The sequence below is a fragment of the Dermochelys coriacea genome, chromosome 3 (assembly GCF_009764565.3).
Source record: "Dermochelys coriacea isolate rDerCor1 chromosome 3, rDerCor1.pri.v4, whole genome shotgun sequence".
NCBI classification, from domain to species: domain Eukaryota; kingdom Metazoa; phylum Chordata; order Testudines; family Dermochelyidae; genus Dermochelys; species Dermochelys coriacea.
In genome coordinates, this window is record NC_050070.1 from 152,535,941 (window position 1) to 152,552,150 (window position 16,210).

At 40.0% G+C, this 16,210-nt stretch overlaps 1 protein-coding gene across 1 annotated transcript in view; it reads left to right on the top strand.

Moving 5' to 3' along the window:
• DNAH8 (dynein axonemal heavy chain 8) overlaps positions 1-16,210 on the top strand; it is a 617,537-nt gene that overhangs the window by 130,763 nt on the left and 470,564 nt on the right. The window contains exons 14-18 of the mRNA XM_043511607.1: positions 536-612; positions 977-1,076; positions 5,273-5,392; positions 7,117-7,252; positions 13,468-13,655. Of these exons, the coding sequence (XP_043367542.1) occupies positions 536-612; positions 977-1,076; positions 5,273-5,392; positions 7,117-7,252; positions 13,468-13,655 (621 nt within the window). The remainder of the gene's footprint in view (positions 1-535; positions 613-976; positions 1,077-5,272; positions 5,393-7,116; positions 7,253-13,467; positions 13,656-16,210) is intronic.

Below are 16,210 nucleotides of genomic sequence, written 5' to 3' on the forward strand. Positions count from 1 at the left end.
AAGGGAGCTCAGTTTGGATGTATGCGTTATGTCTCATTTTACTGTTGTTATTGCTAATAAACTTGGCTTTGTAGCCCTTGAGTCTTAGCAGTCTTCAGGATCTGAGATCTGGGGTCCAGAAGACCCTATGTTGCACTTCCAGTCACACATTAGGAGCATGTATACAGGAGTTGAGATCTATTTTATTAATAACTCACCTTTGGAGTAGCTGTTACAATTTCTGCTATCAATAAATACTCAGAGAAAATATTCAGAGAAAATTATTTATATGTTGAACGTGCAAATATATATGATTTGAAACTACACAGAAACAGCAATGATTTCTTGTCATGATCTTCCTTGTTTTCTCTTTCTAGATTGTCATAGTGGTCTTTCTGTGCCTTTTTATTGCATTAAGAAGGTACATTTATTGTAAAATACTCTTATTAAACATGTAGGAAAGCTATAGTAAATTAATACAGAAATATGTAAATTATTAGTCATTAGTCACATCCATAAAATGTAATATAGCTGGAAATATTCATATTTGTCTTAGGTGCAGATACAGACATTTATGAATACTTGTTTCGGAAGAATTTTGTCTTCACAACATTCAGTTCAGCTACTTCAAAGGTAATGGCAATTATGGTTACAAAATATTTTTAGAAGTAATGTTAATTTAAAAATGAATGACTTAGTCTACTACAATGCATTTGTGTCTTTATGGACTGTGCAAACTTTGAAAGCCCATGGATGAACACTGGTTTTCTAGCATATTTTAACCATTCCTCTGTTTCTTAGTTTAATGATAATCTCAAACAGGTTTGGCTAGGACTTATCCTTTGGGCAATTTTTTTTGGTCACACTCTAAGTTTTTGCACATTGCTCATATAACTTTATATATCCCAAAGTTCCAGCCTAGATTATTAGATCTGCAGAAACACAATAAATTAAAATGTTTTCCTTTAAATTAATATTTGATTATAATCTAATATAGGTTTCAGAAGCTGAATATGCCATGTCTTCAGCAGGAAATAGCACATACTGTTGGTCTTATTCTCCAGCATTATGTAGCAGAACTTGAAGCTACTAAAAAGGTAATTATTTTTTGTGTAATTAGATATTTGAAATAAGTATATTATATGTAAGTATAAAATCTCCAATATTTAAATATATTCTAATCTAAAGAGTTCCTAGTTTATTTTTTAACCTATTTTATTAGTCTTGATTTATTATATTTCTTCCTGCATCCTACCGAAGAAAATATCCTGTCTAAATGTGGGCACACTTTTCCTTTCTAGGCATATCTGGGGGAATGCTCCCTCATGAAAATTTTGCAATTTAAAACAAACCAAAACATTATACTATTATTACTTAGGTTGGCCAAATGAAAATATATAATCATTTGGCAGTAACCATACCTCAATTTTACACATCAGCTATTAAAACACAAGATCAAATTAGATGTCAAACATAATTTGCCAAGGTATAACATGATTATAAATTGAATTATCGTTTACACAAGGCTACTTTATACTGTTCAGTAAAGAGCCCTGTGTCACTTTATACACTAACAGACGTATTGGAGCATAAGATTTCGTGGGTGAATACCCACTTCTGACAGTGTAGAAGGGCTTTAATTATATTTACATCCCACTTTATATTTACATCTGGCCCCTTTACTACATCGGGCTGTAGGTGTCTAATTGAGTAAACTATTATCCACTACACAGACTGGTTATAATTATTAAATTAGTGTCACTTGTTAGCAAAATTCCCAGTAGAGAATTGGGGGTAGGGAAGTCCATCCCTAGTTTGTCCAAGTCTAGAAAACATAGAATATGATCAAGTAGGGTCAGATTTTACTTATCTGTAATGTAGCCATGCAGGGAGTAAGACTTCCCTCCTTCTCTGCTTTGGCACAAAAGAGAGCATGGACTGCATGCGTAGTACTCTCCATAACCAGAAATATGGGAAGTGGTGTGTACAGAGGGCACAGGAGATTTTCGTTATCAGTGCCCATTTGGTCAGTGTATGCTTTCTACTGGTACTGTTCTGTGTCTGAGTTAATGATGACTCAAGATTGTCAAATAACAGGCTCAATTGGAATTATTTAATCAAAGATTACTAATCAGAGATTAGTGCAGCACTATTCAGAATACACAAAGAACAGATACATTACCACCCTTTGATGTAATAAAGAACTGGGTCTGTGTCTCTTCTTCACTGCAACTGGAGGGATCCGCAGTTTCATCCCTCAACTAAATTCTAACACAAGTGTCATTATATAGGGTTTTTATACAAAGAAAACCTTTTTGCCAAAAGAAACACATATTCTGATGTAATTTCTATACATTCTCAATTTACCTGATTTTTGTGTGAAGGCATAATTATTTACAGTTGAGAGGACTTCAAGATAATATTTTTCAGGGGGGTTTTCTTCCCCCATAGTTATTCTACCCTGTTGATTCTCTAATAGGAAACATGTACAGTAACAAGACTATCTACAGTTCTATAAACATGGAGATGCCATGGATTATTAGATGCAGTCTAACACATAGAATTCCTGAATAGGATTACTTTTTAGTCAAGGACCAGTGTTCTGGGCCTTAGAATTCAACATACTCTTTGTTAATATCATAAAGATTCTAGAGAATAGTGGATATATACATGAATCAAATATACAGGAAAAAAAAGAACTAAAAGAGTTAATATTTACTAACAGATACTAACACTCCTGACTCTGGTACTGGTTTGGTACATGGTACCAGGAAATGGGGGTTTATAATGAGACTGAATCCCTTTTACTCTCAGGGAGATTGCATTTGGTACCAAGGTGAGACACGATGCCTCTGTCAGTACTGTTCTCTTTCCTAGTACTGTCTGCAAGTTCGGGTAAACCTTAAACTAACTCTTTCCCTACTGCTCCATTTCTAGAGTCAGGGGTATGATATTCTTTCTTTGACTCCCAGCATAGTGGAAATGCATCATCTGAATATTCTCCCAGAGATGGGTCTCCAGAAGGGGCTCAGATAAATTTAAGGCATTGTAGTGTTCTAGATTTAGGCCCAGATTTTTAAAGGTAGGTAGGTGTGCTGTGCTCAGCATTGCAATGCCTATCTGATTTAGTAGCCTAAATCTCACTTTCAAAAGGGATTTAGGCATTTATGAGCCAAAATCCCATTGACAGTCAATGGGATTAAGATGCCTAAGTGCCTAAATCCCTTTTCAAAGTGAGATTAAAGATTTGTGTACATGGTGCCACAGACCAGTCCCCAACTCAACTTCTGAGGCATCAATTTATAGGAGGAATTCCTTGGTGAAGTCTGGGTTGTAGAAAGCAAGCTCCACACAGAGGTGATCCTTTAGGGTCTGAAAGGCCTTCTCACAGGTTTCCATTCAGAAGATCTTTCTCAGGCTACTGTCGTTGAACAGATTGATGAGAGAGTCTGCAATAGATGAGATGATATCCCTGGCACAAACCAGCGATAGGATCCTGCCAGCCCCAAAACCTGGTTATCAGGGCTGGGGTCTGGGCAGCCTGAACTAAGGATTAGTGTCAGGCCTGGATCCAGGGACCAGAAGTCAATTACCAGCTATCAGGTTGGGTGGAATGCTAGGAGATCAGAATCAAGGGACCAACTGGAGGACAGGAACTAGAAGGCAGTTACCAAGAGTCAGGCCAAGTCAGGATACTAGAAGGTCAGGATCAGAAAGCGGTAGCAGATAAACACTAGACCAGCAGTCCATGGCAGGGTGAAGCCCAGTGTACAGACAACTTCCTTTTTCCTCTTCTGGCTTAAATCCAGAAGCATTGGAGCTCTTCTAATCAGAATGTAGGGCTGGGGCTAGTGTCTCAGTTGGGCTCCATGAATCCCAATCCCAGCTGCTATCTGTGAGCTCCTGGGTGGAGGATTGGAGCATGAAGATTCACAGGGCCACTGCGACCTCGGCTTCAAGACCCCCAGGGCCTGACACTCCTACTTCCTTGAGGTGGCAACAAGGCAGGCCTTTAAGGCCTTGTCTATAAGAAATTGTATCTGACCATTCCACAATGTATATCCCAGGTAAGTAGTTTTGTCTATGCCTATACAGCATTTTGTGGGGTTCTCCTTGAGGGACTGGAGTACAGCAGCTACCTGCTTCAGTGTCCTCCTAGTTCTGGCTATAGAAAGCAACATCATTGAGGTAGGCCATCGACATAACTATTGTGTGGCCAGAGGACCTGGTCCATTAGACATTGGAACATCGGTGGGGCCCCATGTAGCCAAAACAGCATGGTCTGAAACGGATGTAGGCTGTGTGTGTGGAGGGGAAGGCTGTTTTTTCTCGAGACTCTAGAGTTAGTGGGATTTGCCAGTATCTCTTTGTAAGATCTAGGGTGGTAATATATTTGGTCTCACCTGGCCTGTTGACGTGAAGTGGACCTCTTGAACCCTTGTGAGGGAGAACCCAGGAGGAGCTCTTCTTCAGGCCATTGACACCCCCAGTCCTGCCAGTTTTCCCATTACCTGGAGCCAATTCCTTCATTACAAGGGTTCCTCCATGGATGTTGCTGCATCTGTCCCAGCCATCTTATACCTCTCCATTAGTTGGATTGCTTTGGCTACTGTCTTGGGCCAGTGCTGTAAGTCTCAGTCCTTTTTCCCCCGGCTGGGTGTAACTGAGTAAATTGTTCAAGCAAAATCATTTCAGCCAATAGAAACCCTGTCCTTGTCTTGGGTTTTAGCCACTGCTGGCACAAGTCCTGCAGTTTCTGGGCCCCTGAGGAATATCATTCTTCATGAAATTGCTGGTGGAACGATTCTGGGATATCCAATGAGTCTAAAATGGATGCTTTGACTTGGGCATAATCCCATGCCATCACTGGGTCTAGTCCATGATAGACAGCTTCTGTTGTCCTGGTCAAGTATGGGGCCAGTAAGTCTGCCTATTGCTACAGTGGCCAGTGTGCTGCTCTTGCCACCCATTCAAAATTTCAAGAAAGACATCTTCAGGCCCCATCTTAATGAGTTTGACCAGCACCAGGGGTTCCACTGGATATAACTCTAGCGAACCCCTGGAGGAAGGCCCCCAGCCATTTCTCTTAACAATTTGGGCATTTAATTCCATGCAGAAGCTATATCTGTTCTGAATATATTATTATTTTAGTGAAGAAAGCATTGCTGGAAGCTCCATCATCTCCCTACATTTTGGTTAGGGAAGAGATATTAATCTGAAATATTAGAGAAAACCATTTTAATTTTTCAACAATTTTATAGCCTTGCATTTACTAATAGCGAATTTATTTTAGCTTTACCAGGCTCAAAAAGATGACCCTCCTCTTGCCCGAAACATGCCCCCTGTAGCAGGAAAGATACTGTGGGTGAGGCAGCTTTTCCGGCGGATAAGTGAACCAATCAACTTTTTCTATGTAAGTTGATCATTACTGATGTGAGGAAAAATTATAGATTTCATAAACAATCCATACTTGGTTTACTTGTGATCCAGTGACAAGACCACCTCTGGCTCTGAACTTGTCACTTCTTGTGTGCAAGACAACATCAGTATTTGGATGTAAAATTGCTAGGAAAACACTGGTTCCACAAGAAGCACTTCTGGGGATTCAGGAAGTGGTAGTATTTGACTCAGTATTAAACAAGTGCTCCAGCATCATGGTAGCAGGCATTGAATTATTGGAAATGCAGTCATAAGAATGGAAGAATGGCCATACTGCACAGACCAATGGTCCACCTAGCTTAGTATCCTGTCTTCTGATAGTTGCTGGTACCAGATGCTTCATAGGGAATGAACAGAGCAGGGCAACTGAGTGATCCATCTCCTGTCATCCAGTCCCAGCTTCTGGCAGTCAGAGGCAAAGGGACAGCCAGAGCACTGGGTTGCGTCCCTGACCATATTGGCTAATAGCCATTGATGGACCTATCCTTCAGGAACTTGTCTAATTCTTTATTGAACCCAGTTATATTTTTGGTCTTTACAACATCCCCTGGCAACGAGTTCCACAGATTGACCATGCATTGTGTAAAGAAGTACTTGCTGTCTATTAACTTCATTGGGTGACCCTCCATGTAGCCAATGGTTCTTATGTTATGTGAATAACTCTTCCTCATTCACTTTCTCCATACCACTTATGATTTTATAAATCTCTAATATTCCTTCTTAGTTGTCTCTTTTCCAAGTGTGCAATCACAGTCTTTTTTATGTCTTCTCATATGGAAGCTGTTCCATACCCCCCATCTTTTTTTTTCCCTCTTCTCTGTCCTTTTCCCAATTCTAATATATCTTGTTGAGGTGCGGTGACCAGAACTGCATGTAGTATTCAAGGTGCAGGTGTACCATGGATTTATATAATGGAATTATGATACATCTTTTTCTCTATTCCTTTCATAATGGTTCCCAACATTCTGTTAACCTTTTGACTGCTGCTACACATTGAGCAGCTGTTTTCAGAGAACCGAGTAAATGTTTTCAAGTCTTTGAATGAAGTATTATTTGAAGATATATTTCATCATTCCAGACAATAGAACCTATGAGGCAGGATGAGACCAGTCAGTAAGGAAGGACTTATGCTCTGCCCATCATCTAGTAAAGTGCTATCCTGTTTGGTTTTCAAATAATATAATAAAAGTTTCCTCAAATTAAAAATACCACAGCACCTTGATATTTGATTAATAACTTTGTATGTGACATTTTTCGTAATCCAAATTATTTACAATTTGAAAAATTTAATTGCTTTTCATGTAATTATTTAAAGAAATAATAAAAGTGAAATTTGTGTGTGTTTAGCCTCAAAAATCTCCTTTATTCAGATTTATCCAAATCCTGAATAGCGCCGAGCATCCATTTCAAGAGAAGTTATAAGTTCTTTGCACAATAGAGTAATGTTGTCACTTTTTAATGTAGTCTTTTTAAAAATGCAGAGGTTTTTTTTAATTATTACTTAGGTCAATCTCCTATTGATTTCAGCAGGCCATACATTTGGATCATACTCTACTTGATAGCATTCTTTAAATATAAATTTAATTTGAGATTTAAAGCTTCAAAAATTCATAGTAAATCATTTTAAACAATTTTCATTTGACATCGTTAAACTGCTGTTTGATACGTTTATAATTTTAATTTGCAATGCTTTAATAGAAACATTCAGATATCTTGACAAGTCCAGAAGGTAAAGCAGTGGTTCGATTATTCAATAAAATTTCCTATGTATTGGTGGAATTTGAGGTACTTTATCACATGGCTTGGGTGAAGGAAATTTCACAGCTACAATACGGTGAGTAGTTAGGTATGTAAGACTTCTAATAAACGTGTGTAAGATTTTCACATCAGCCTTGTTCTGCCTGTTATAATGTTTTATTGCAATTTGTTCTTATATGTTGTTGACAACTGCTAGATTTATAGAAAATCAACTTAAATATGTTTTTAGTATTTTAGCCTTTAAAATGTGCAAATGATAGTCCTGCTCCTGCAAGTATATATGATAGCACAGACCCCTGCCTCTGAATGCCTTCAGTGGACCACTGTGTGGGTGAAGAGGTTTACATTATGGAACTCCTTGCAGGGTGGGGCCAATGATTGATTTATTTGTAAAGCATAATCAGGGCTGGCCTTACCATGAGGCGAACTAAGGCAGCCGCCTCAGCTGCCAGACTGTTGGGGGTGGGGGGGTGCCACTAGGACCCTAGACAAATTGGAGGATTGGGCCAAAAGAAATCTAATGAGGTTCAATAAGGATAAGTGCAGGGTCCTGCACTTAGGATGGAAGAATCCAATGCACCGCTACAGACTAGGGACCGAATGGCTCGGCAGCAGTTCTGCGGAAAAGGACCTAGGGGTGACAGTGGACGAGAAGCTGGATATGAGTCAGCAGTGTGCCCTTGTTGCCAAGAAGGCCAATGGCATTTTGGGATGTATAAGTAGGGGCATAGCGAGCAGATCGAGGGACGTGATCGTTCCCCTCTATTCGACACTGGTGAGGCCTCATCTGGAGTACTGTGTCCAGTTTTGGGCCCCACACTACAGGAAGGATGTGGATAAATTGGAAAGAGTACAAGGAAGGGCAACGAAAATGATTAGGGGTCTAGAGCACATGACTTATGAGGAGAGGCTGAGGGAGCTGGGATTGTTTAGTCTGCAGAAGAGAAGAATGAGGGGGGATTTGATAGCTGCTTTCAACTACCTGAAAGGGGGTTTCAAAGAGGATGGCTCTAGACTGTTCTCAATGGTAGCAGATGACAGAACGAGGAGTAATGGTCTCAAGTTGCAATGGGGGAGGTTTAGATTGGATATTAGGAAAAACTTTTTCACTAAGAGGGTGGTGAAACACTGGAATGCGTTACCTAGGGAGGTGGTAGAATCTCCTTCCTTAGAGGTTTTTAAGGTCAGGCTTGACAAAGCCCTGGCTGGGATGATTTAACTGGGACTTGGTCCTGCTTTGAGCAGGGGGTTGGACTAGATGACCTTCTGGGGTCCCTTCCAACCCTGATATTCTATGATTCTATGATTCTATGAGTGTAGAAAATGGTGTCTGCTGCTAGTGCATATGTATTCTCTCTGCTCTAGATGCACAGAGTTGGTGGAGTGCTGTGCTGGAGGAAGGAGGGCACAAGAGACATAACAGGCAGGCAGGAGAAAAGGCGAGAGGGAATAACAGAAAGCAGCAGGAGCTGCAAGGAGAGAGAGGAGGAGCCTCTTATGTACCTCTCTAGCACCCCCAGGAGCCTGGACTGATTAACACCAGCTTCTCAGGGAGCTTCCTGTTTCCTGCTGCTTCTCTGAACCTACTTGAGGAGAACAGGCAGTCAACCGAAGTAGTAGGATCCAGTTAGGCCCTTAAGATGCTGATATTTTCCCTCACTCAGCCCCTGCTGCCAGTCTGCTTATTTGTCCCCTTCAACTGAGTGTTGAGAGCCACTATAGCTGGCATAGAACAGCAGTCATAAGTGAAAGAAGAAAATGCCCCTCTGGGGAAGCATTCTGAAAAAGAAAGAAAGCAAAGGAAGCTTTTCTAGCTAAGCAGGAAGGAGCTCTCCTGAGATACATAGACACAAATGTTCACGGTGAGCCTTCCGGCCCCAGTGAAGATGTGAGTGGTGAGGAGATGCCTGATCTTCCAGTTAGTCAGAGTGCAGGTGACCTGGCAGCTACTGCAGCATCCATATCTCCATCTCAAATGGATGTAACCATGCACATTCCTGAAGAAAAGTGTGTAGATCAGAGATGAGTGAGGTGGAGGCGCAAGAAACAGCTGTTGCTGAGTTTAGTTCCTTAAGTCTAGATGATCCAGGACTGTGGACCCACTTGAGCAGTAGCCTGAGGGACCTCCTTGTACTGCATGGGCCACAGCAAGTGAAAAACTTCATGTTCCCCAAAGACAATGAAAATAGACATTTCCATTCAACACATTACTGGCGTGAAATCCCCAATGGTGACAAAGTGGAGAGGCCATGGTTTATGTACTCAAAAACCCAGAATGCTGCATACTGTTTTTGTTGCTAACTCTTCCAGTCTAATGTTCCAGCCACATTGGGTTCTACAGGAACAAAGGACTGGAAAAATCTGGCTAGAAATCTGGCATGCCATGAGAAGGTTGCAAATCACCAGAGAGCATTCCATAGGTGGAAAGAGCTTGAGATGAGACTAAGGTTAAAGGCCACCATAGATGATCCGCATCAAGAGAAGATTGCATCAGAGTCTCTTTACTGGCAAAATGTTCTGAAAAGGCTCATTGCCATTGTGAGAATGCTTGCTACCCAAAACTTAGCACTGCGTGGCAATTCAGATCAGCTGTATGTGCCAAACAATGGAAACTTCATTAAAACTGTGGAGCTGATGGCCGAGTTTGATGCTGTATTCCAGGAGCATCTAAGAAGAGTCACCACCCACACACCACTACCTTGGAAAAACAATTCAAAATGAGATCATACAGTTACTGGCAACAAAAGTCAAACAGAAGGTTGTGGCACATCTGAAGTCAGCAAGATATTACTCTGTTCTTCTTCTTGACTGCACACCTGACATCAGCCATACAGAACAAATAACTTTAATGGTGCGTTTTGTAACAACAAGAGAACCTAGTGAAATTGTCCCTGCAATGGTGACTGTCAGAGAGCATTTTCTAGAATATATTGACATTGATGATACTACAGGAGCTGGTATGACAAATATGCTTCCTAAAAAGCTGGAAGATATGGGAATTGCAATAGTGACATGAGAGGTCAGGGCTACAATAATGGTGCCAACATGAGAGGAAAGAACAGAGGAGTGCAGACACGGATCCGAGAGTTAAACTCTCGAGCTTTTTTTGTCCCATACAGTTCTCATTCATTGAACTTGGTGGTCAATGATGCAGCATCAACTTATAGTGAGGCTGCTGAATTTTTTAATGTAATTCAAAGCATCTATGTATTTTTCTCTGCATCAACTCATTGATGGCAAATTTTGAAGCAACATCTGGGAACATCCTCTCTGACACTGAAACCACAGAGTGCCACACGATGGGGAAGTCGAGTGGAGGCAACAAAGCCTATCAAACACCAAATTGAGAAGATAGATGATGCCATAGTTGTCATTATGGAGCATAATGCTATGTCAGGAACTGTTCATGGGGGAACAGTGGCAGATGGAAATGGAATCACCAGAAACATACATAACTTCAAATTTCTGTGTGGTTTAGTGTTGTGGCATGACATACTGTTTGAAGTAAATGTTGTAAGCAAGAGACTCCAAGATGTTGACCTTGATATATCTGGAGCAATGGAAAAACTGGACAAATCAAAGTCATACCTACAGTCTTACCAGTCAGATGAGGGATTTCAAAACGTTCTGAAGAGTGCACGGAAGTTGGCAGAGGAACTTCACACTGAAGCTATTTTCCCACCCATTCAAGAATACAAGAGTCACCGAAGAAGAAGACATTTTAATTCTTTAACCAGTGCTACATTGTGCAATACATTCAGTTAAAGAATGTTTCATGCAGCTCAAGGAACACAGCAGTATATTTGAGATGTTGTATAATATTCCAAAAGTCCTCACTATACCTGAAGAAGACCTCACCAGCAATGCAGGGCACTAGAGACAGTGTTGACACATGATGACATGCACGATATTGATGCAAGTGATTTAGGTGATGAACTGAAAGCCCTTTCAAGATACATTTCAGCAGGATCAACTCAGGATCATTTCATTTCAGGATCAACTCCAAAGGCTGTTCTGGAATGTAAGCGCACAAATAAGATGACCACCCTCTTTCTAAATGCTTTTGTTGCTCTGTGCATACTTCTAACGCTTCCTGTAACAGTTGCCAATGGAGAACGCAGCTTCTCCAAGCAGAATTTAATAAAAACACATCTACGCTCCACAATGACACAGGAGAGGTTGGTTAGCTTTGCAATCATCTCAACAGAGCATGAGCTGGCCCAGACTGTGGACCTTCAGCAGGAAGCAGTTCAAATCTTTGCAACTAAGAAGGCACGGAAAGCACCACTTTGATTATTCAAACAGATAAAAATGCCAGTGTTTACTATGCAGACAAGAAAAGTTACATTTGCTGTTCATGCATTTGAAAGTTAAGTGGCAAAGAGTCCTGTGGCACCTTATAGACTAACAGACGTATTGGAGCATAAGCTTTCATGGGTGAATACCCACTTCTTCAGATGCATGTGAAAGTTAAGCGTTACTTAAAATTTTTGAACAAGGCATTTTAAGTTGGTAGTTCTTCTTTATTGGGGTAGCTAGCAGAGCAGTACCCTGAGAGGAGTAGAACAGGAAAAAAGCAGAATTGAGACATTTCAAAGTTTTGGCCCAAGCAAGGGGGCATGGGAGCATCATTTGAGCTCCCCACCTCAAGTGCCAAAATGTTGTGGGCCAGCCCTGAGCATAATTATCTTAGTATTACATTACATTTTTAGTTATGTAGGTTATATTGAATAGGAATTATAGTACAAGTAGCTAAAGAGTAATATGTAAAAGAAAATCTCACAGATATAAGATAATATGACTTTTTAGCAATTAAAACATTATTATTAATTTATTTGTTTACCGAGTTTCCAAAAATATATTAGGCACCATAAAACAAACCAGTCATCTCTGAAGATATTACAATGGAAGGCCCCGATCTTACAAAGAGTTAAGCACAAGCTTAACCAAATGGATCCTGCTCTGAAAAAGCTTACAATCATATTATAAATATGGTGCAACATGAAAGCAACAATTAACTGGGCTTAAATATATGACTATGAATCCAGGTACCTCAACATACTTTAAATGCCTCTAAACCACGTTGAGGTGCCCTGATTCATAGTCATATATTTTGAGCCCAGGAAGGATCATTGTGATCATCTAGCCCAAGTGTTCTCAATCTTCATTGCACCATGATTTCCTTCTGACAACAAAAATTACTACATGACCCCAGAATGGGGGACTGAAGCCTGAGCCGTCCCGAGCCCTGCAGTCCCAAGCCCCACCGCCCCAGGTGGGGCAAAGCCAACGCTCGAGCCCCACCACCCTGGGCGTGAGCAAAGCTGAAGCCCAAGGGCTTCAGCTTCAGGCAGGGGGTTTGTAACCTGATCCTTGCCACCCAGGGCTGAAGCCCTTGGGCTTTGACCCTGGGTGGTGGGGCTCGTTTTTGGCTTCAGACCTGGGCAGTGGGGCTCAGGCTTCAGCTTTGGCCCCCAGCAAGTCTAATGCCAGCCCTGGTGACCCCATTAAAACAGGGTCATGACCTGCTTTGGGGTCCTGACCAACAATTTGAGAACCACTGGTCTAGCCTGATCTCCTAGATAGCGCAAACAATAGCGCTTCTCTATATTAATTTCTGCTTCCAGTCCAATAGCTGTGCTTGAACTAGAGCATATATTTTAGAAAAACATCCAATCTTGACTTAAACATTTCCAGTGTAAACTGTTCCTGGTAAGCTGGTCCAGTGTTTAATTACTTCACTGTTAAAATGTTGTGCCATATTTCTAGTCTGAATTTATTTAGTTTCAACTTCCAGTCATTGGTTCTTGTTATACCTTTGTCTGCTGGACTGAAGTTCACACTATCATCAACTTTGATTGTACAGGCTGCTATTAGAGACAGAAAATAGAACAAACCACTGGGCTTTAACTCTGAAAATAGATCCATGCAAGTAGAATTTTGTGCTCACATGGAGCCCCCTTGAAGCCAACAGAACTCCTCATGGAAAAAAGTGCCCACATGCATGGTCTAATTGCAGGAATGGATTTTTCTATCCTTACATTTTGGGTTTTATTTGGCGTTGTTTTTCCTTAATCTTCCTGTCTCAGTATTATCTTCTTCTTGGACTTGTTCCTGCAAGATATTGAGCAACTCCTTAAGGTGCTTATGTCCTTGTAGGACTGAGCCCATTAGTGCTTCATGCCCAGTCATTCACATTTCTCAAGTCTAATAAGGACTCATTATACAATAGAAACAACCAATAGTTTGTTATGAATATTTATTTTAAAATATACTTTAATTTACTTGCAGCATTACAAGCTACACTACTGGTACGTCATCCTGAAACTGGGAAGTTGCTTGTTAATTTTGATCCCAAAATTCTAGAGATTGTCCGAGAGACTAAGTGTATGATAAAGATGGGTCTGGAAGTACCAGAGCAAGCAAAGAGGGTAGTAAAAATGGAAAATATTCTGAAGACAGACAAATTGTATTTGGAGGTAAGTTAAAAAAAAACAAATAACTACTATTGTCTAGTTTATAGTGCCATACTCTGTATACGGGTCTTTTAATACCACATTTCGAGTCCTGACTCCCTATCAGTAATGTTAATTAAGAGGAGCCAGATTTTTTTAAATAAAAAATGAGAAACTTTTTTTTGGCTTATCACCAATTTTCAGGAAAAAGGTTGATGAATAAGACAGTTTGAAACTGAGGTGTTTTTGTGTTAAGGGGAAATTTGGTATTTGGAAGGTTTTGTCTGTTTGTGTGAGTAGTAAGATTGGGGATCATATAATTTAATATAGAGAGAATGGTTTTGGTGGGACACACGAGTAGGAGGGAGTATTTATCTTCATTCATTGCAATTTTCCAGAGCCTCTTTCTCCCTCTCCTCTATTTTGGTTGCAGCTCCCTGTTCTTTCTTACTTAATTCTGATCTTGGGCCGAACTTTCTAGGTGTTGGTCCATGGTGCACTAGGCTGGGTCATCTTTCTTTGAATTATCAGAGCACTACTGTACTGTGGATTATGCAATACAATCTGGAAAGCTTTATAATCATTTGTACAGTAGCATATGAAGAAAACAGTGAGGAATGCCTGCAGAGAGGGAAACAGTCCATTCAAGTTTCAGCATTAAGACATCTAGATTTTAGGCCTGAATTAAAGTGAGGATAGGGAAAAAGGGAAGAGATAATAGAGAGCTTTTTCATAGGATGAAAGACTGTGGAAAAGTAGGAGAGGATGTCAGATATCTGATTTTACTGAATATAGGAATTGCCATCCTGGATAAGACCCGTGGTTCAGAAGGCTATTTCCAATAGTTTCTAGGAATGGATGCTTCAGAGAAGGTTCAAAGAACCTTGCCCGTAGAGAAAGTTTCTTCGTGACTTTGGTTAGAGTTTTCCTTATGCCCTGAAGCAAGTGTGTGTGTGTGTGTGTGTGTGTGTGTGTGTATAACCCTTCCAAAAATCTTCTTTTGTTTTGTTTTTAATCCTTACTATTTTAATTAGGGGGGTTCTCATTATCCATATAAATGAATAACCTTCTTTTAATCTTACTAATTTTTTTGCCTCCATGATATCTTATGGCAGTGATTTCCACTAGCTAATTGAGTACTGTGAAAAAGTATCTCATTTTATTCATTTTAAATATGCAACCTATCAGTTTAATTGAATATCCTTCTGTTCCTGAGATTATGAGAAATGATACATAGGCTGGAGAAAATGCCTTCAAGTGAAAGACTTATGGAGTTCAATCTGTTTAATTTATCAAAAAGAGGATTGAAAGGTGACTTAATTACAGTGTTCAAGCTCCTTCATGGGAGGAAAATACTGCGTACTAAAGGGCTTTTTAATCGAGCAGAAGGAGAGATAACAAGAACCAGTGGCTGGAAGATGACACCAGACAAATTAACATTAAAAATTAGGCACACATTTCTAACAATGAGGTTGATTAATCACTAGAACAAACTACCAAGAGAAGTGGAAGGTTCTCCATCTCTTAATGGTTCTATAGCCATATAAATAAGAAGAAAACTAAGAAAGAAGAAGTGGGGCCGCTAAACACTGAGGATGGAGTGGAGGTTAGAGATAATCTAGGCATGGTCCAATATCTAAACAAATACTTTGCCTCAGTCTTTAATAAGGCTAAAGAGGATCTTAGGGATAATGGTAGCATGAGAAATGGGAATGAGGATATGGAGGTAGATATTACCATATTTGAGGTAGAAGCGAAACTGAAACAGCTTAATGAGACTAAATCGGGGGACTCAGATAATCTTCATCCAAGAATATTAAAGGAATTGGCACCTGAAATTGCAAGCCCATTAGCAAGAATTTTTAATGAATCTGTAAACTCAGGAGTTGTACCAAATGATTGGAGAATTGCTAATATAGTTCCTATTTTTAAGAAAGGAAAAAATAGCGATCCGGTTAACTACAGGCCAGTTCGTTTGACATCTGTAGTATGCAAGGTCCTGGAAAAAATTTTGAAGGAGAAATTAGTTAAGGACATTGAAGTCAATGGTAAATGGGACAAAATACAACATGGTTTTACAAAAGGTAGATCGTGCCAAACCAACCTGATCTCATTCTTTGAGAAAGTAACAGATTTTTTAGATAAAGGAAATGCAGTGGATCTAATTTACCTCAATTTCAGTAAGTTGTTTGATAGCGTGCCACATGGGGAATTATTAGTTAAATTGGAAAAGATGGGGATCAATATGAAGATCAAAAGGTGGATAAGGAATTGGTTAAAGGGGAGACTACAATGGGTCCTACTGAAAGGCGAACTGTCAGTCTGGAGGGAGGTTACCAGTGGAGTTCCTCAGGGATTAGTTTTGGGATCAATCTTATTTAATCTTTTTATTAATGACATTGGCACAAAAAGTGGGAGTGTGCTAATAAAGTTTGCAGATGATACAAAGCTGGGAGGTATTGCCAATTCGGAGAAGGATTGGGATATTATACAAGAGGATCTGGATGACCTTGTAAACTGGAGTAATAGTAATAGGATGAAATTTAATAGTGAGAAGTGTCAGGATATGCATTTAGGGA